Source organism: Peromyscus californicus, unplaced genomic scaffold (assembly GCF_007827085.1).
Source record: "Peromyscus californicus insignis strain IS unplaced genomic scaffold, ASM782708v3 Scaffold_6__1_contigs__length_162567912, whole genome shotgun sequence".
Classification (NCBI taxonomy): domain Eukaryota; kingdom Metazoa; phylum Chordata; class Mammalia; order Rodentia; family Cricetidae; genus Peromyscus; species Peromyscus californicus.
Window position 1 is genome coordinate 145,525,068 of NW_026294584.1, and position 20,287 is coordinate 145,545,354.

General features: G+C 39.4%; 1 protein-coding gene across 1 annotated transcript; it reads right to left on the reverse strand.

Annotated features, from left to right (window-relative positions):
• Positions 1 to 14,471: 14,471 nt before the first annotated feature.
• Positions 14,472 to 15,401, reverse strand: LOC128098431 (taste receptor type 2 member 124-like). The gene has a single exon (XM_052719553.1). It carries the CDS (start codon positions 15,399 to 15,401, stop codon positions 14,472 to 14,474), a length of 930 nt encoding a protein of 309 aa, XP_052575513.1.
• Between the last annotated feature and the right edge of the window lie 4,886 nt (positions 15,402 to 20,287).

Here is a 20,287-nt window from a genome sequence, read left to right on the forward strand (position 1 = left end):
TCTGTAAGATAATATCCCAAATCAGTTATTTTAATAAATTCATCTATAAAACTGTGTTTTGGGACTGGATACATGGCTCAGTTGCTAAAGTACTTGGCTATAATGTCTGGGGTTTGATCCAAGACCACAAAAACTGGGCACAGTGGCACATGCCTCTATTCACAGAAGTTGGAAGGAGGTAGAAGATAAGTCATAATTTTAATGTCATCCTCAAGTATAAACAAATTCAAGGCCACCCTAGGATCCATGAGACCCTCCCTCAAAAAAACAGCAAAAAAATCCTATGTTTATCTGATTCATGAAGACTCAATAATTTATTTATGTGAAAAACTCACAAAGATGATTTAAAACTAGTAAACATGATTATTTGCTAACGATTTCCTTGTTAGTTTCTCCACAAAATTCATGCACTTTTTCTCATAGCCAAACTATACTTCATCCAAGTACAGTATGTGCTCTATAAAATTTTCTGAGTGAACTGAGGGCAAATGGGGATGAGAATATGAGTGATCAGGTTGGGGGGGGGCATGGTGGGGAGAGTGATGAGAAGAACTGCTGGGGTGGCATTTTGGTGTCAAAGCATGAACTCAATTTGTCTTATCAATAAATACCAGGAATCAGATATTGGAGTAATAACCTGAAAGATCAAAGAGGCAGAGGAGCAGCCACCAATGACTTCTTATCTCTCCAGATCCTCTGACCAAAAGGGCCAAGATCCTGTCTCTGCCTCACCTTGTCACTTCTCTCCACTTCCTGTGTTCTGGGATTATAGGCTTGAGCCTCCCAACTGCTGAGATTAAAGGTGTGAGCCACAACTTCCCAGCTTCTATGGTTAACTAGTGGCTAGCTCTGCCCTGTGATCTCCAGGCAAGCTTTATTTGTCAGAACACACACAAAATATCACACATTTCCCCTCTTGTCTAAATAAACAGTGAAGTTTTCAACTAACATAGAAAAATTATACACAATAAGTACAATAGCTATATACAAATATATAAATGCAATAATTACAATAACAGTGTCTAATCCATTAGCATGTGACAAATTCAGAGAAAATATTACATTATCTATCCTTTCTTGGTCAATTCAAAGTATTGTACAAATATATAAATGCAATAATTACATTAACAGTGTCTAATCCATTAGCATGTGACAAATTCAGAGAAAATATTACATTATCTATCCTTTCTTGGTCAATACAAAGTATTGTACCTAATTTACTTGCTATCCTAACTTGCATTACCAAGCCAAAACTTTCTTTTTATGTCTCTCAGCCTTATACACTTTATACCTATTTTGCGAGTTATTGTTTTCTGAATCTGGTAAGAATGAAAACTATAACTATCTAGTCTTCAAATCCATCAGAGACCTGAGTATGATATAATATTACCTGAGTAAATGGGAAGTACAGAGCAAACCATTTCTAAAATTAAGAAATGACAGAAACAGCTGGCTACCTGGACAGTCACCCAAAATTTCTCAGCAATGTTGGGGTATCCATCTTCAGCCTAGACTATCTGACACACTTTTCTGTGAAGCAGGATATGTGAAGGACTGTCCTGCCTTGTCTTGGCAAGGATTGGCAGTCACTTTTTTTTAAAATGCTTGTTCAATTTGGACATCATACTGTCAGCACTTGAGGCAAGGACACTTTCTTTTTTTTATTTTAATTTATTTTGCAATACAATTCAGTTCTACATATCAGCCACGGATTCCCTTGTTCTCCCCCCTCCTGTCCCCCTCACCTTTCCCCAACCCCCCCCATTCCCATCTCCTCCAGGGCAAAGCCTTCCCCACAGATTGAGGTCAATCTGGTAGACTCAGTCCAGGTAGGTCTAGTCCCCTCCTCCCAGGCCGAGCCAAACAATCCTGCATAGGCCCCAGGTTTCAAACAGCCAACTCATGCAATGAGCACAGGATCTGGTCCCACTGCCTGGATGCCTCCCAAACAGATCAAGCCAATCAACTGTCTCACCCATTCAGAGGGCCTGATCCAGTGGGGACCCCTCAGCCATTGGTTCATAGTTCATGTGTTTCCATTCATTTGGCTATTTGTCCCTGTGCTTTATCCAACCTTGGTCTCAACAATTCTCGCTCATATAAACCCTCCTCATTCTCGCTAATTGGACTCCCAGAGATCCACCCAGGGCCTAGTCATGGATCTCTGCATCCAGATCCTTCAGTAGTTGGATGAGGTTTCTAGCACAACAATAAGGGTGTTTGGCCATCCCATCACCAGAGTAGGTCAGTTCGGGCTGTCTCTCGACCATTGCCAGCAGTCTGTTGTGTGGGTATCTTTGTGGATTTCTGTGGGCCTCTCTAGCACTTTTCTTCTTCCTATTCTCATGTGGTCTTCATTTACCATGGTCTCCTATTCCTTGTTCTCCCTCTCTGTTGTTGATCCAGCTGGGATCTCCCACTCCCCCAAGCTCTCTTTCCCTCGACCCTCGCCCTTCATTACCCCCACTCATGTCCAGGCTGTTCATGTAGATCTCATTCCTTTTCTCTGTCATTGGGCGATCCCTGTGTCTTTCTTGGGGTCCTGTTTTCCAGGTAGCCTCCCTGGTGATGTGAATAGCAGACAAGTCATCCTTGTTTCATGTCTAGTATCCTGCTATGAGTGAGTACATACCATGTTTGTCTTTCTGAGTCTGGGTTACCTCACTCAGGATGATTTTTTCTAGATCCATCCATTTGTCTGCAAACCTCATGATGCCATTGTTTTTCTCTGCTGAGTAGTATTCCATTGTGTATATGTACCACATTTTGTTTATCCATTCTTCAGTTGAAGGGCATCTAGGTTGTTTCCATGTTCTGGCTATTACAAACAATGCTGATATGAACATAGCTGAACAAGTGCTCTTATGGTGTGGTTGAGCATTCCTTGGGTATATGCCCAAGAGTGGTATAGCTGGATCTTGGGGGAGATGGATTCCCAAATTTCTAAGAAAGCACCATATTGATTTCCAAAGTGGTTGTACAAGCTTGCATTCCCACCAGCAGTGGAGGAGAGTTCCCCTAGCTCCACATCCTCTCCAGCATAAGGTGTCTTCAGTGTTTTTGATCTTAGCCATTCTGACAGGCGTAAGGGGGTATCTCAGAGTTGTTTTGATTTGCATTTCCCTGATGATTAGGGATGTTGAGCAATTCCTTAAATGTCTTTCAGCCATTTGAGTTTCCTCTGTTGAGAATTCTCTGTTTAGTTCTATAGCCCATTTCTTAATTGGACTGTTGGGCATTTTGATGTCTAATTTCTTGAGTTCCTTATATATTCTGGATATCAGTCCTCTGTCAGATGTGGGGTTGGTGAAGATCTTTTCCCATTCTGTAGGCTGTCACTTTGCCTCGTTGACCATATCCTTTGCTCTACAAAAGCTTCTCAGTTTCAAGAGGTCCCATTGATTGATTGTTTCTCTCAGAGTCTGTGCTACTAGTGTTATATTTAGGAAGTGGTCTCCTATGTCAATGCGTTCAAGACTACTTCCTACTTTCTCATCTAGCAGGTTCAGAGTAGCTGGATTTATGTTGAGGTCCTTGATCCACTTGGACTTAAGTTTTGTGCACAGTGATAGATATGGATCTATTTGCAGCCTTTTACATGTTGATATCCAGTTTTGCCAGCACCATTTGTTGAAGATGCTTTCTTTTTTCCATTGTGCACTTTTGGCTTCTTTGTCAAAAATTATATGTTCATAGGTGTGCGGATTAATGTCAGGGTCTTCAATTCGATTCCATTGGTCCACATGTCGGTTTTTATGCCAGTACCAAGCTGTTTTTATTACTGTAGCTCTATAGTAGAGCTTCAAGTCAGGGATCGTGATGCCTCCAGAAGTTGTGTTATTGTACAGGATTCCTTTGGCTATCCTGGGTTTTTTGTTTTTCCATATGAAGTTGAGTATTATTCTTTCCAGGTCTGTGAAGAATTGTGTTGGTATTTTGATGGGGATTGCATTGAATCTGTAGATTGCTTTGGTAAGATTGCCATTTTTACTATGTTAGTCCTGCCTATCCATGAGCATGGGAGATCTTTCCATTTTCTGACATCTTCTTCAATTTCTTTTTTCAGGGACTTAAAGTTCTTGTCATATAGGTCCTTCACTTGCTTGGTTAGTGTTACCCCAAGGTATTTTATGTCATTTGTGGCTATAGTAAAGGGTGATGTATCTCTGATTTCCTTCTCTGCTTCTTTGTCCATTGTATATAGGAGGGCTACTGATTTTTTTGAGTTGATCTTGTATCCTGCTATGTTGCTGAAGGTGTTTATAAGCTGTATCAGTTCCTTGGTGGAATCTTTGGGGTTGCTCAAGTATACTATCATGTCATCTGTAAATAGGGAAAGCTTGACTTCTTCCTTTCCAATTTGTATCCCCTTAATCTCCTTATGTTGTCTTATTGCTCTGGCTAGAACTTCAAGTACTATATTGAATAAGTATGGGGAGAGTGGACAGCCTTGCCTCGTTCCTGATTTTAGTGGAATTGCTTTGAGTTTCTCTCCATTTAATTTGATGTTGGCTGTTGGCTTGCTGTAAATTGCCTTTATTATGTTTAGGTATGTTCCCTGTATTCCTGATCGCTCCAATACCTTTATCATGAAGGGGTGTTGAATTTTGTCAAATGCCTTTTCTGCATCCAGTGAGATGATCATATAGTTTTTTTCTTTCAGTTTGTTTATATGGTGTATTACATTGACGGACTTTCATATGTTGAACCACCCTTGCATCCCTGGAATGAATCCTACTTGATCATGGTGGATAATTGTTTTGATGTGTTCTTGGAGTCTGTTTGCCAGTATTTTATTGAGTATTTTTGCATCAATGTTCATGAGGGAGATCGGTCTGTAGTTCTCTTTCTTTGTTGTATCCTTGTTTGGTTTAGGAATTAGGGTAATGGTAGCCTCATAGAAGGAGTTTGGTAATGTTCCTTCTGTTTCTATTGTGTGGAACAATTTAGAGAGTATTGGTATTAACTCTTCTTTGAAGATCTGGTAGAATTCTACGCTGAAACCATCTGGTCCTGGGCTTTTTTTGGTTGGGAGAATTTAATGACTGTTTCTATTTCGTTAGGGCTTATTGGACTATTTAAATAGTTTATCTGGTCTTGTTTTAACTTAGGTATGTTGTACCTATCCAGAAAGTTATACATTTCTTTTAGGTTTTCCAGTTTTGTGGAATAGAGGTTTTTGAAGTATGACCTGATGATTCTCTGGATTTCCTCAATGTCTGTTGTTATGTCCCCCTTTTCATTTCTGATTTTGTTGATTTGGATGCTCTCTCTCTGTCTTTTGGTTAGTTTGGATAAGGGCTTGTCTATCTTGTTGATTTTCTCAAAGAACCAACTCTTTGTTTCATTAATTTTTTGTATTGTTCTCTTTGTTTCTATTTTATTGATTTCAGCTCTCACTTTGATAATTTCCTGGCGTCTATTTTTCCTGGGAGACTGTGCTTCTTCTTGTTCTAGAGCTTTCAGGTATGCTGTTAAGTCTCTAGTGTGAGATTTCTCCAACTTATTTATGTGGGCATTTAGTGCTATGAATTTCCCTCTTAGTACTGCTTTCATAGTGTCCCATAAATTTGGATATGTGGTGTCTTCATTTTCATTGATCTCTAGGAAGTCTTTAATTTCTTTCTTTATTTCTTCCTTAACCCATTGGTGATTCCGTTGGGTATTATTCAGTTTCCATGAGATTGTAGGTTTTCTGTAGTTTTTGTTGTTGTTGAAATCCAACTTTAGACCATGGTGGTCTCATAGAACACAGGAGGTTATTCCAATTGTTTTGTATCTGTTTAGATTTGTTTTGTGGCCAAGTATGTGGTCGATTTTAGAGAAGGTTCCATGGGGTGCTGAGAAGAAGGTATATTCTTTTTTGTTAGGATGGAATGTTCTGTAGATATCGATTAAGTCCATTTGAGTCATGACATCAGTTAAGTCCTTTATTTCTCTGTTAAGTTTCAATTTGGGAGATCTGTCCAGTGGTGAAAGTGGGGTGTTGAAGTCTCCCACTATTAATGTGTGGGGTTTTATATGTGATTTAAGCTTTAGTAATGTTTCTTTTACATATGTGGGTGCCCTTGTGTTTGGGGCATAATATTCAGAATTGAGACTTCATCTTGGTGGATCTTTCCTGTGATGAGTATGTAATGCCCTTCTTGATCTCTTTTGATTGATTTTAGTTTGAAGTCTATTTTGCTGGATATCAGGATGGCTACACCTGCTTGTTTCTTAAGACCGTTTGATTGGAAAGTATTTTCCCAGCCTTTTATTTTTAGGTAGTGTCTATCTTTGAATTTGAGATGTGTTTCTTGTATGCAGCAGAAAGATGGGTCCTGCTTTCATATCCATTCTGTAAGCCTATGTCTTTTTATAGGTGAATTAAGTCCATTGATATTGAGGGAAATTAATGACCAGTGATTGTTCATTCCTGTTATTTTTTGGTGGTGATGTGTGTGTACTTCTATACGTTGGGGTTTACTGCTGTGGCTTTATCTGTTGCCTGTGTTTTCGAGGGTGTATCTGACTTCCTTAGGTTGGAATTTTCCTTCTAGTGCTTTCTGTAGGGCTGGGTTTGTGGGTAAGTATTGCTTACATCTGGCTTTGTCATGGAATGTCTTGTTCACTCCATCTATGGTGATTGAAAGTTTTGCTGGGTATATTAGTCTAGGCTGACATCCATGGTCTCTTAGTGTCTGCATTACATCTGTCCAGGTCCTTCTGGCTTTCAAAGTCACCATTGAGAAATCGGGTGTTATTCTGATGGGTTTGCCTTTATATGTCACTTGGCCTTTTTCCTTTGCTGCTCTTAATATTCTTTCTTTTTTTTTTTTTTTTTGGTTTTTCGAGACAGGGTTTCTCTGTGTAGCTTTGCGCCTTTCCTGGAACTCACTTGGTAGCCCAGGCTGGCCTCGAACTCACAGAGATCCGCCTGCCTCTGCCTCCCGAGTGCTGGGATTAAAGGCGTGCGCCACCACCGCCCGGCCGTTAATATTCTTTCTTTATTCTGTACATTTAGTTGTTTAACTATTATGTGGCGAGGGGACTTTTTTTGGGGGTCTAGTCTGTTTGGTGTTCTATAAGCTTCTTGTATCTTCATAGGCATTTCCTTCTTTAAGTTGGGAAAGTTTTCTTCTATGATCTTGTTGAATATATTTTCTGTGCCCTTGAGTTGGTATTCTTCTCCTTCTTCGACCCCTATTATTCTTAGGTTTGGTCTTTTCATGGTGTCCCAAATTTCTTGGACATTTTGGTTCATGACTTTGTTGGCTTTAGTGTTTTCTTTGACTGATGAATGTATTTCTTCTACTGTATCTTCAACGCTAGAGATCCTCTCTTTCATCTCTTGCATTCTGTTGATTATACTTGCATCTGAAGTTCCCAATCATTTACTCAGATTTTCCATTTCCAGCATTCCCTCTGTTTGTGTCTTCTTCATTTTTTCTATTTCCCTTTTCAGGTCTTGGACTGTTTCCTTCATTTGTCTCATTGATTTTTCTTGATTTTCTCTCAGTACTTTATTGTTTTCTTCCAGGACTTTATTGATTTCTATTAATTTGTTTGCCCTTTCCTCTAGTTGTTTACAGCGTTCTTCACATTTTTTTGTCTTTTCCTCTACACAAGCCTCTAGCTTCTTCATGATGTCATTCATAAGGCTGTTTTCTTCTGCTTCTTCCAATTTCTGATGTTCAGGTCTAGGTGTTGGAGGAGGGCTCGGGCCTGGTGATGCTGTATTGCTATTCATTTTGTTGTATATGTTTCTGCCTTGACGTCTGCCCATCTCCTTGTGGTTCGTTCTTGGCCTTATCCGCACACTTGGTTCAGACAGACCTGACAGATTCAGGAAGTCTCTCTCTTTTGTCCAGATGGGAGCTCTCTTATCCAAATTGGAAGTCTGGGGCAGGATGGGAGCTCCTCTCTCCCTCTCTCTCCCTCTCTCTCCCTCTCTCTCCCTCTCTTTCTCTCTCTCTCTCTCTCTCTCTCTCTCTCTCTCTCTCTCTCTCCAGAAGGGAAGTCCTGGGCAGGATGGGAGCTGGGGGCCGGCCTCTAAGTCTCAGGAAGAGGCTTGGGGCTCAGGCGGATGGGCGTGGGGGCAGGACGTGGAGACTTCAGGGTCTGCCAGGGGTCTTGGAGAAGGGGATCCTTCCCGGTGGGGCTAGCAGGGAACCTGCCCGGTGGCCAGAACCTGGGGCTAAGTTGGGCAGGTCTTCCCTGGAGTGGCTGGTGCCCAGGGATGAGGTCCGGGGCAAGGAAGGGCACTCACCAGTGTTCCAAAAGGGAAGTCCGGAGCAAGATGGGAGCTGGGGGCCGGCCTCTAAGTCTCAGGAAGAGGCTTGGGGCTCAGGTGGATGGGCGTGGGGGCAGGGCGTGGAGACTGCAGGGTCTGCCAGGGGTCTTGGAGAAGGGGATCCTTCCCGGTGGGGCTAGCAGGGAACCTGCCCGGTGGCCAGAACCTGGGGCCAAGTTGGGCAGGAAGGACAAACTTTCTTACCAAGTGGATAACTTTTGCCACAAAGAAAGTAAACTCCACATGGAGATTTTTTCCATGCCCATCATTTCCTCTGAAGTAGATTAGTGGTGCCAGGGGTAGACATGTCTCATTGTCATAAAAAAAAGAACCTCAATTTATTAAAACATTTTAAAGGTCATATTCTGTAGATCTCTGAAGTGTTTGAAGACCACTTGTATATCTAAAATATATTGCTACTTGACCTTGAAAACATACCTAACCTGACTACAAGTTTGATTGTGATAAGTGACAAATTACTAAGCCACATTTCCTTATTATCCTAAATAGTTTTTAATACTAACTTTCAAGGGCTAGAAATTTACATTACCTTGTTGGATGAGCTGTATTGATACAATACCTTGAACAAGAATAAAATGTATATACAGTATGTTCTAACAAAAATAACCTTAAATTTGTATCAGTATATAAAAATCCATATCAATGTAAAATATTTAAAACTAGTAGTTGCTCTTTTGGATTGAAAATAGATTCAATAATCTACCTTTTTGTACTATCATTTCTATAACATATGTACAGTATAACAAACATAGCCTCAAATTTGTATCAATATAAAAAAATCCAAGCCAATGTAAAATATTTAAGGCTAGTAGTTTGCTTTTTTGGTTTAAAAGTACATTCAGTCATCTACCCTTTTATCCTATTTCTATATCCCCCCTTTTGCTTTTTAGAACAAGATCTCTGAGTCTAATCTCCTTTTTTCATCTTTTTTCCTGACCACTACCAATAACAACTTGTAACCAAGCCTCCCAAATGATGACAAATATTCATAACCTGCAGAACAACCAATAACCACACACCCTGCCTCTTGGGAATATGGGTGTTGCATTCTTAAAATTACTTCCTGCTATCTGGGGGTGATGGCATCTTTAGAGGACCCTGAAAAAAACTGGAATAATTGTCAAGTCCTGGGAGACTTAGCTGTATCATTGTTATCTAGTCTCTGTGTAATGGGAAAGTTCAGGACTTGTCTCAAGTCCTGGCTAGAGTAGTCTGTTAGGCTGGACCATCTAAGCCAGCCACCTTGAAATTGTCCTGAACAGTTTGTGTAGTACAAAGTCTATCTTTAGGTGGTATTTGTCAGCTTAGTGGCGTTACCATAGTCCAGATGGAATGGTCGTTGTGGGACCCCATCCTTCTTTTGGAGACTTCAAAAGTCGATGTTAGGATGGACATGGTTCACTGCAGAAAACTTAAACATTTTAAATGTCATATGCAGCAGATCTGAGAGAGGTTAAAAAAGGACCATAATTTATTATATACATCAAGAGTACCAAAACTTAATTCCTAGTTACCTGATAGAGAATCAAACCTAAAATCATGTACAGGAAGCTAGATGAAGCTTTTTTTCTAGAATTAGTCAGTAACCTATATGACCATTAATATCATGACAAAGTTTAAAATACATATATGTATTAATCTTTTAATTTTTTTCCTTAGCCAGGAGTAATTTGTTTATTTTTTATATAATGTTTTTTATTTTATAATTTAATTTAATTTTACATATCAGCCACAGATTCCCTTGTCCTCCCCCCTCCCTCCTACCCCCCACCTTAACCCCAGTCCACCCCCCATTCCCATCTCCTCCAGGGCAAAGTCTCCCCTGGGGATTGAGTTCAACCTGGTAGATTCAGTCTAGGCAGGTCCAGTCCACTCCTCCCAGGCTGAGCAAAGGGTCCCTGCATAAGTCCCAGGATCCAAACAGCCAGCTCATGCACTGAGGACAGGTCCTGGTCCCACTGCCTGGATGCCTCCCAAACAGTTCAAGCTAATCAACTGTCTCACTTATCTAGAGGGCCTGATCCAGTTGGGGGCTCCTCAGCTATTGGTTCATAGTTCATGTGTTTCCATTCGTTTTGCTATTTGTCCCTGTGCTTTTTCCAATCTTGGTCTCAACAATTTTCCTTTATAGGTTTAAATGTTTTAGCTGAATGTGTGTATGTATACCACATGCTTGACTGTTGCCTGAAGCAGCCAAAAGAGAGCATTGAATCCTCTTGAATTGGTGTTACAAGTGGTCATGCCCCACAACATGGCACTGGGAATTGAACCTGGGTCCCCTGCAAGAGCAGCAAGTATTTTTAACTGCTGAACCCCTACTCCAGCCCTGATGTGTGTGTATGTATATATAAGTTGTGTTTGAAATAAACTGAATTACTTAAGATTTTAACATATTATTTACAACCATAGATTTTTCTATGCACTGTGTAGATTTTATATATTTGAATGCAACGTGGACCAGTGAACTTTTTCACATTTCTTGCACTTTTTATGCCAAGCTTTAGTGTTTATCATCCTATGTCTTTGAAATTGTGGGGAGGGGATTTGGAGCAGTATGAATTTTTTTTTAAACTTCTGTCTTTTACATTCACTGTACTTGTTATTCGTAGAATAAGACCTTCTATGGACTCAAAGTAACTACTTTATTTCTATATTCATGGATGTTTCTCGTTTACATTCTTTTAAGTCTTAGGAAAGAACTAGGGTTATTAGGGGCTGAGATGTGTCTTGTAAGCAGCATAGAAGTTATGATAAAGACTTGAGACTGTGAAGCATGGTGGTACCAGCCTTTAATCTCAGCACTTGGGAGGCAGAAGTGGGCAGATCTCTGTGGGTTCAAGGCCAACATCATCTATAAAATCAAGTTCCAGGACAGCTAGGGCTGTTACACAGATAAACCCTGTGTAGAAAAACCAAAAAGCAAAAAACAAACAAACAAACAAACAAAAAAAGAGTAAAGAGTTGAGACTGAATACTAACATTCTAGTTACTATAGGATTATGAGAAAAGCATTTCTGAGAATTCCACTATCCCTCTTAAATTTACACATTGTTCTGTGAAATTTTCCATCAATAATATACTGTGGGCATACCATGTTGCTTCCGAATGAGCTGAAGCCCTTAGGGAATTCCCAGTTTGCCTTGAACTAAAACAAGTTCCAAGAAAAAACTATGTGTCAGCTTACACCCTTCTGTGGCCACAAGACTATTGGATAAACCACATAAGCAGAAATAACACAATGCTTCATTTAACCAAAATGAGAATGTGAGGTCTTGTTATTGAAGCAAATGTGCAATATACTAATTTGATCAGCATTTTGTTCAGGTTTTGCTATGTGTGGTACTGAAACATTAAATTAGTAACAATTAATAAATTATAGTAATTATAACTAAAAATAATAATTATAATATATAATTAATTATAACATAATAATCATAATATAACTATAATATATTAATAAATAATAAATAAAACATTGAATTAATATTTTAATCCTTCCTCAACAGCAACCAAGAAAAATAATAGTTAACTGCTTATAAACAAAATGAGAGTAAACAGTTATTAAACTAACACATGATACTTACCACATATTTGAGGATTTTCTCACACCATAGTAAAACATTTTATTTGAATGATATTAGCAGTACATCTGACTGAATTTATTTTTAATTAAGCTCAGAAAAAAATGAATATTTTGTGATTAGGAAAAATATAAGGGATTTCAGAAGCATGGAGTTCATTTTGGAAGAGCTTATTTCTTTCTCAAAATCAAATAGTGTTTGATTATCAGAGATAAGTAAAAACTTAACCAAATGGATACAATCATCTCTATAATGTGGCTGGCAAACCCATATTGAGAATGATTGGATTAAATTTAAAGATCCAGCTATAAATGATTGTAGCCAAAATCAAGGATAGTGAGTTGCCTGCTGGCACACAAAGCTAAAAGGAATCGAATGAACAGTGTACTTCTTAAACACTGACACTTTGGGGAAAATAAAATGCCAGCAAAGTTAGTTCCTTCATATGCATTTATGTAAATTAAAATGAAGATCATACCTGAAGAATTTCTGGTCAAGGATAGTGAATACTAATAAGTTTTATTTATAATGGCCAATGATTGGAAACCATTCATATGTCATCAGAAGTTAAAGTGACTTATTTTTAATGTACTATTTATTACAGTTATGGAATACCATTTACCAGTACCACCCAGGAACAGCAACTACAATATAATCAGGGAAAAAAATTTATTTTGCTATATTCATTATATGCTAATAGTGTTCATTTTAAGATGCTTGTTGTAAATTATGCATTTATGCAGATGCACAACATAATTAAATAGAAATGCCATAGTTTTAAATTTATTATATTAGCCTTTTTTCATTTGTTGAAAGCAGCCAACAGGTTGAAAGCAACTGTGAGAAAAAAACAAACATCCACATAAATTTTAGAAGTAACACGTGGATATGGGTTATTTTTTTTTTATTCTTCTCTTTTACAGTACACACTGACTGCAGTTTCCTCTCCTTCCACTCCTCCCAGTACCCACCACACACACCTCCTCTCTACCACACACCTCCTCTTTACTGCACACCTCCCCTCTCTCCTACATCCTCTCCTCTGTTGCCCTTCAGAAAAGAGCAGGCCTCCCAGGGATATCAGCTGAACACAGTATAACAAGTTACAATAAGACTTGACACAAACCCCCCTATCAGGTCTGGGGAAGGCAACTCAAGAGCAGGCAAAAGAGTCAGAGATACCCCAGTCCCATTATAAGGAGTTCTACAAAAACACCAAGCTAACAACCACAACATACGTGCAGAGGACCTAGCAAAGACCCATGCAGGCGCCATGATTGAAATGATTGTAGTTTGCAGGACTATTCTGAATCAATAGAGGTCAGTAAAGTAACTACTATCATTGCAAACTCTAGGATAAGACTGACCAATGAGAAGGTTTCTCATGCTTTCCTTATGACATATTTAATGTGACCATTTGTTAGGGACAGATACCAAACCAAAAGAGTTAGACAGAAGACAATAGGAGAGAAGTAGAGAATTCAAATTTACATTGCTCTTGTTTTAAATTATCCAAGGAAGAAGATCTTTTAACTTTATTGCAGTACATCCATAGTTTTTAATCATTTTATACACTATAATTATCAGTAAAAGTAACAAATCAAAACTTCTCTATTTCAGTTCTAAATAACTACATTCAAAGCCCTTAATTCAACTAAACACAGCTTCATAATCTAATAAAATAATTATATCAAGTGCCTCCCACAATGTGTAATATAAAATTGGTCACTTACAGCCAAAAGGTTTGATGTCCACAAGTAGCATATAAATAAGTAATTGTAGCTATTTCTAAATGGTAAGGCTATCAATCAATGATTTCCTCAAAAAGGCTCCAAATTGCCGATAATACAGAACTATTCATCATAAGTATTTAATGTTTTTAGGTAAGACAAAATTGTATATACACTGTGAAAAAAACTGCAGTTGTTCCAAATTGTCGATAATACAGAACTATTCATCATAAATATTTAATGTTTTTAGGAAGGACAAAAATTGTATATACACTGTGGAAAAAACTGCAGTTATCTTCATGACGCAAGAAAAAAATGGAATAAAATGCCCTTGAACTGTGGGCTGGAATAAAACTTTCTTCCTAAAGTTGCTTTAGTTAGGACATTTTGTTCCAGCAAGAGGAAGAGTAAGTAAAACAGGTAAATAAGCAAATTCTACTACTTTGAGTACAGCATATACACTATTGTAGCCTATATACTTCCTAGATAGGGGCTATATGCTTTAAAATAAGATGTATATTTAGCAACCAGAAGCAAGACTGCATAATGCAGATTTTTAAGCAGATATCTGTTTTCCAGCACTTCCATCAGACTGATTTAGTTTCCCCCCATTATCACTCACTCCTTTTTAGGGTATTTGTCTCTAGGCAGGATGGTTATAGAGGAACTCTGTTCTGACTTGCATAAACTTCCAGTGATTCTTGACCAACAATTTCTCAAATATTATACAAATAATTCTGTGAGCCTTAGTCATTGATATAGACTGACTAATAATAAACTGTTTACTGCAAAAGAAAAAAGTTCTTGAACTATTTCCTCACAGATTTGCTTGTTCTTTACAGCAAAACATGTTGTTTGGATGCCTTAAGTAGTTGGGATATTCTGTCCTTTCAGCCTACATCCCAAATGCCTCAGTATCAAAAGAGAAGTCTGCTTTAATTTAGAGTTTCCTAGAATCAAGATTAATGAGTGAGTTGAAGGATACATGAGTCCAGTTATCATACAAATAATGTGAACCAGCTCAATGTGATGTTTCTCAGTAATCCATGCTATTAGAAGGGACACAAAGTAAGTAGCATAGAGCAGGAGAAAGGAGACTATAATTTTCATGGCATTCCTGTGGGCTTTTGTATTGGGATCTCCATGTCCTCTGGAATTGAGCTGCATCTTCTGGAGATGTTTCCACAAAGAGAAGATTAGCAGGAGAAATGAGATCAAAGCCAGTGAAAATGGTGTTACAGAGAACATAGTCATGTTGAATAAGGCCAACTCTGAAAGTAGTGTGAAATCTGTCTCCATGAAATTCATAGTTGTGTTTCCTCCATATTGATTTAACCTCTCTTCAAGAGTGATGCCTATTTGCATCAGATTTGCAAGCAAGAAGGCCAAGCTTCCCAGCAGCACCCCCACAATCAGTTGTTTAGGTCTCCATTTCAAGTACAGAAAGATCTGCCAGGAGAAGTTAGCTATTCTGAATAAGTAAAAGATGCTGAGAGCTGTGGAGAGCCAGAGACAGAAGTGGCTAGATAGGATCCAGCAGAACACAAGTATTTTTAATTCTTCTCTGGTAATAAATGAAATTGACTGAGTTTTAATCCAAATAATTACTGTTTCCCAGAGGAGAGTAACTCTGGAAATTGCCAAGATAACAAAGATTTGATCAACTGGGGAAAGCGCTTTCTTGTTGATCCAGTCAATGCAGTTGTTCAGCACTATCAATCCGTTGCTCAGATTCCCCAGAATGAACTCTGCAACTACTGCAGTAGTGGAGATGCTGTGGAGGACAGGCCCCATGTTCAAACAGAGAAAACTCAAAGTCTACTAGCGCTGCTCTTCACGTGCTGGTTAAATGCTGGCATATGGTCCAATGTACAGCTAAATTCTTTCTCCTCTTTGTCCTGCTCCTCCAACCTCTAACTTTTAAGGCAAGACAATCATGTCCCATTTGACATTTAATTTGCACACATTCTTGTTAAATATTTTTCTGCAGTTCTCTGCTGAGCCCTAGCTAAAGGTTTTATATGTTTGCCATGGGCTGAAATATTTACCAGATGACTTAGAATCCAAGGACAGCTCACATTTGCCAATGTGCAAATCAAGAAAGATTCTTTCCCACTCTTTTGCATCTCTGGCCCTTTTCCAATATAGGAAATTTTGTTGTGCCAACTTGAGTTCTGAAGTACAAATGTTACAAAAGTCTGATTCAACAAATATGAAGTTAAAGAATGGTTTTGTGCTCAAGAGTCTTTTGAGCCACTGAAGACTTAAAAGTCATGTGGTGACAGGTCCACAAAACTTCAATTTCCACTGGAGCTCAGGCCCCAGTTTTTACCACACTGAGGGTGGAAGCTGGCTTCAAATAAAGAAAGAGGGATTCATTGTAGATAGTCAATTTCTCTCTCTGCCTCCGAAGAAAAGCAGACTAGGGACAGATCCAGATCCACCTGCCTTGGTTCCCCCCCCCCCAAATAATTCGAGCCAAACAACCATCTTCCATATCCAGAGGGCCTAGTCCAATCCCATGGGGGCTCCACAGCCACCAGACCACAGTTCATGGGCTTCCACTAGTGTGGCCGGTTTTCTCTGCACGCCCTCCCATTATGATCTCTAAGTCCCTCACCTACAGAATCCCTCCTCTCTCTCATCAGTTGGATTCCTGGAGCTCAGCCTGGTGCCTGGCTGTGGATCTCTGCTTCTGCCTCCATCAGTCACTGGACAAAGGCTCTATGATGACAGCTAGGTTATTTGCTAGACTGGTCACCAGAGTAGACGAGTCCAGGCACCATCTGGACCACTGCAAGCAGACCAAGGTGGGGTCATCCCTGTGGATTCCTGAGAGCCTCCCCAGCACCCTGCCTCTTCCTAGTCCCATGATGTCCTCATCTATCATGGTATCTCCCTCCCTGCTCTCCCACTCTGTCCCTTTTCCAGCTTGACCCTCCCATTTCCCTATGTTCTCATCCCCCACTCCTCACCCTCTGCCACCCCCACACACACACCCAGTCCACTCATGTAGATCTCATCCACTTCTCCTTCGCTGGGTCATCCATGTGACCCTCCTAGGGTCTTTCACTGTTAGCTAGCCTCTCTGGAGTTGTGGGTTGTAGTCTGGCCATCCCTTCCCTCATATCTAGTATCCATTTATGAGTGAGTACATACTATGTTTTTCCTTCTGAGTCTGGGTTACCTCACTCAAAATGATATTTTTTAGTTCCATCCATTTGCCTGCAAATTTCTTGATATCATTGTTTTTTACTGCTGAGTAGTACTCCATTGTGTATATGTGCCACATTTTCTTTATCCACTCTTCAGTTGAGGAGCATCTAGGTTGTTTCCAGGTTCTTGCTATTATGAATAATGCTGACATGAACATGGTTGAGCATGTGTCCTTGTGGTAAGATTGAGCATTCCTTGGGTATATGCCCAAGAGTGGTATAACAGGGTCTTGAGGAAGACTTATTCCCAATTTTCTGAGAAACGGCCATACTGATTTCCAGAGTGGCTGTACAAGTCTATGGGAAGGCTTCTGGGAATCCGGTGCCTGTGGTGTGATGCCTTGCACAGCCTTGGTGCAGTGGGAAGGAGCTTGGACCTGCCTAGGCTCAGTGTGCTGGGCTCTGCTAACTCCCCATGGGAGACCTCGATTTGGGGGATGTGGGGCTGCGGGGTGGCTTGGAAAAGAGGACTGGGGGTGGGAGGAGGGAGGAGGGGGTTCTGTGGATGGTATGTGGAGTGAGTAGAAAATTTCTTAATAAAGAAAAATGAAAAAAACAAATATTATAAAAAAGAAAAGCAGAAAGCAGAATTTAAAAATACGAACTGAAATCATGTTAATAAATTACTTTAAATACTGTTTTAACCTTGATTAATATAATATAACATTTTTTCACCTGATGAGAAAATTTTTCATTTAATAAATTATCAATTTATAAATTGAAAAGCTTTGCATTTTATTAATCACTCTAACTTTGTCAGGTGGTATACAAAACACTTGGACATTTACAATTAATTTTCAAGTTTGATTTATAACTTAAAGTAGTTATAGTGTTTTCAATGCCAGTGGACAAAGTCCCTTTTCTACATCCTTATATATCAATATCAAGGAAGTTCAAAGTCTGATACAGAAGGGAATGATGGAGTTGGAGAGCCAAAAGTTGTAGTGGGTAGCTGTTCCAGGTTTGACCTGGAAATACCACCCCCTTTGAGGCTTCAGTAACTGTCACACCTAGAAGGCAGAGCCAAGAGAGGACCCCTGAAGACCTGAGATCCAGATGGGGGGGGATCTCTTGGTTCCTGGACCCTGGACACTGGAGGTAGACTGAGCAGAGCTCTCCAGAGAACACTGCTGGACTGCACTACACCTTTCCCAGAGCCTGTTACCTATCCCTTCACTTGTGAGTTACCCCACAAAATAAACCTCCCTTTTAACTACATGGAGTTGCCTTAATAATTTCATCAATATAAAGTGGTTCCCCAACTAGCTAAGTAGGTAAGCTTCAGATGTCAGCAGCCATGAGGAGCAGGGAGATGGGAAGAGAAGGCATTGGAAAAGATTCTAGGCTATAAGTGAAGTAACTGAGGTTCTCAAAGGTATTTGCAAGTGTCAGGTGCTAACATTTCAAAAAACAATCCTCAGAATGCTTGCAAATGTTTAATCCAAATGGGACTGGGCAAGAATTCATGGCCCTAAACTGTCCCAAAACCCAACAAACAAACTGAAGACAATGAATTCAACTAGTTGTGTCTTTTATATCCAGTTAACAAGAGCTAAAAGGAAAAACTTGTGGTAGTGAATGTGGGTAACTGTCTCCTATCTCAAACAAACTTAAATTTGGGCCAAAATAGAACAGACTTTAATTGATAATAACTTAAAGCTGACAGTAATGGAATATTGTTAGTTGTTTGTTTCCTTGCCTAGACTGAATAGCTACAGAAGTTTCTACCCCCTATGCTAACACCACCGAACAGAATAGTAGTGTTTATTCCCACCTCACTAAAAGCCTTAATGGACACAGACTCCAAGCGTTCTTTTCTTCGTTCTCTCTGTTCTGCCCAACTTGAACCTTCCACATGTATTTTCTCTTTTCACTTACTAAACCCTCTCTTACTATGATTTCTTTTTTGCCTTGTTCTCACTACATTTGTGGGGATGGTGTTCTAGATGTGGTTCTCCTAACCCTAGGTTGCATGACCTAAAGACCAAGACGGTCATTTACTTCTCTAGTAACCTTTCTGCTTTCTGGGGTAGAAAGCAGAAAGCAAACAGGCATGGCAGTAGAATCCAGTGAGCAAGCACGTATCCCATTGAGGGGACAATTATTTTTCCCGTTTCCTAATCTCATCTTCAACTATGTCATGTCTTCCCTGTTCAATTAGAGTGGTTTGCTTTAGGTTGTAAAGTAGGATGCTGTGGATATTGCTCTGAATAAATAAACACTGATTGGCTAGTAGCCAGACAGGAAGTATGGGCAGGACTAAGAGAGGAGAATTGAGGGAACAGGGAGGCAGAGGGGGAGACTGCTGGAGCCACCACCAGGACAAGGAAGATGTGAGGTACCAATAAGCCACGAGCCATGTGGCAAAGTATAGATTAATAGAAATGGGCTTAATATGAGTAAGAGCTAGACAATGATAGGCCTGAGCTAATGGCCAAGCAGTTTAAATAATGCAAGAGTCTGTGTGTTCATTTTATAAGTGGGCTCCGGGACTGGCAGGACTTGGTGGGAGTTGGAGAGAAATTCTCCAGCTACAGTAAGAGTTCCTCTTTAAATCAGGATTTTTCGTTAAAGGAAGTCATAATCTTTGTATGGGTATGAGAGGCACATAATGTAACCACCTACCAGTACCACTTGTAAAGTCTGGATCAGCTACCTGTGCCACTCCAGCCAGAGAATGCTGTCATATTGATATTCATGCTCCCCTAATGGTGTCTGAGGTATCCCCTTTCCATCTCTCTTCCCAACCCAAGACTCTCCTCATGTTTCTCTCTCATAGTTCTATATCCACTCGGCCAAAATAAATGTTCTACAGTAATTTTTTAGCATTATACATTTACAAATTTTTAATAATTAATTATTGGAGCTTTTAATTTTAATCTCACAGACCTGAAAATAACTACTTTATATCTTTTGATTCTAGAGCAAATGAGAGTTTTCTATTATAACTAGAAAAAAAAATTAGTGATATTCCCTAGAGCTTAATGACACTCAGAATCGGCACACACTAGTCACCTAAGGGATAGCACAGGCTTTACATATTAGGAAATACCACTGACCCTAGAGTTTGTGGCATAATGAGTGCTATTAGTTAAGGGATGAAAGGCTGTGTTATAGTTTGAGCTACACATTGTTCACGGTCCCAGAAGGATTCTGTAAGTAAAAACTTTGGAAGGATAAACCAGAGCAATGAAAGTGGTTTTCTATAAACATGGAAGCACACAGAAATTTTTCTCGTCTGAATGACAGTAAAGAAGACAATGATATGAATGGGATTGTATGAAAATTTTGAGTATTTCCAACACTATTTTCCTTGGATTGAGGATGTATGACAAGTGCTTTGTTTTTCTTACTCTCATTCACTTAAGATTTGCTTAACACCCTGATAAATTTTAGTGTATTTCCTAAAATTTTGTGTGCTAATTATACACAGAGAATAATTTTCTTGCATTGACAAACAAGTCA

Coding starts and splice junctions, on each gene's coding strand:
- LOC128098431 (XM_052719553.1), bottom strand. CDS start 15,401: ATGGGGCCTGTCCTCCACAGCATCTCCACTACTGCAGTAGTTGCAGAG.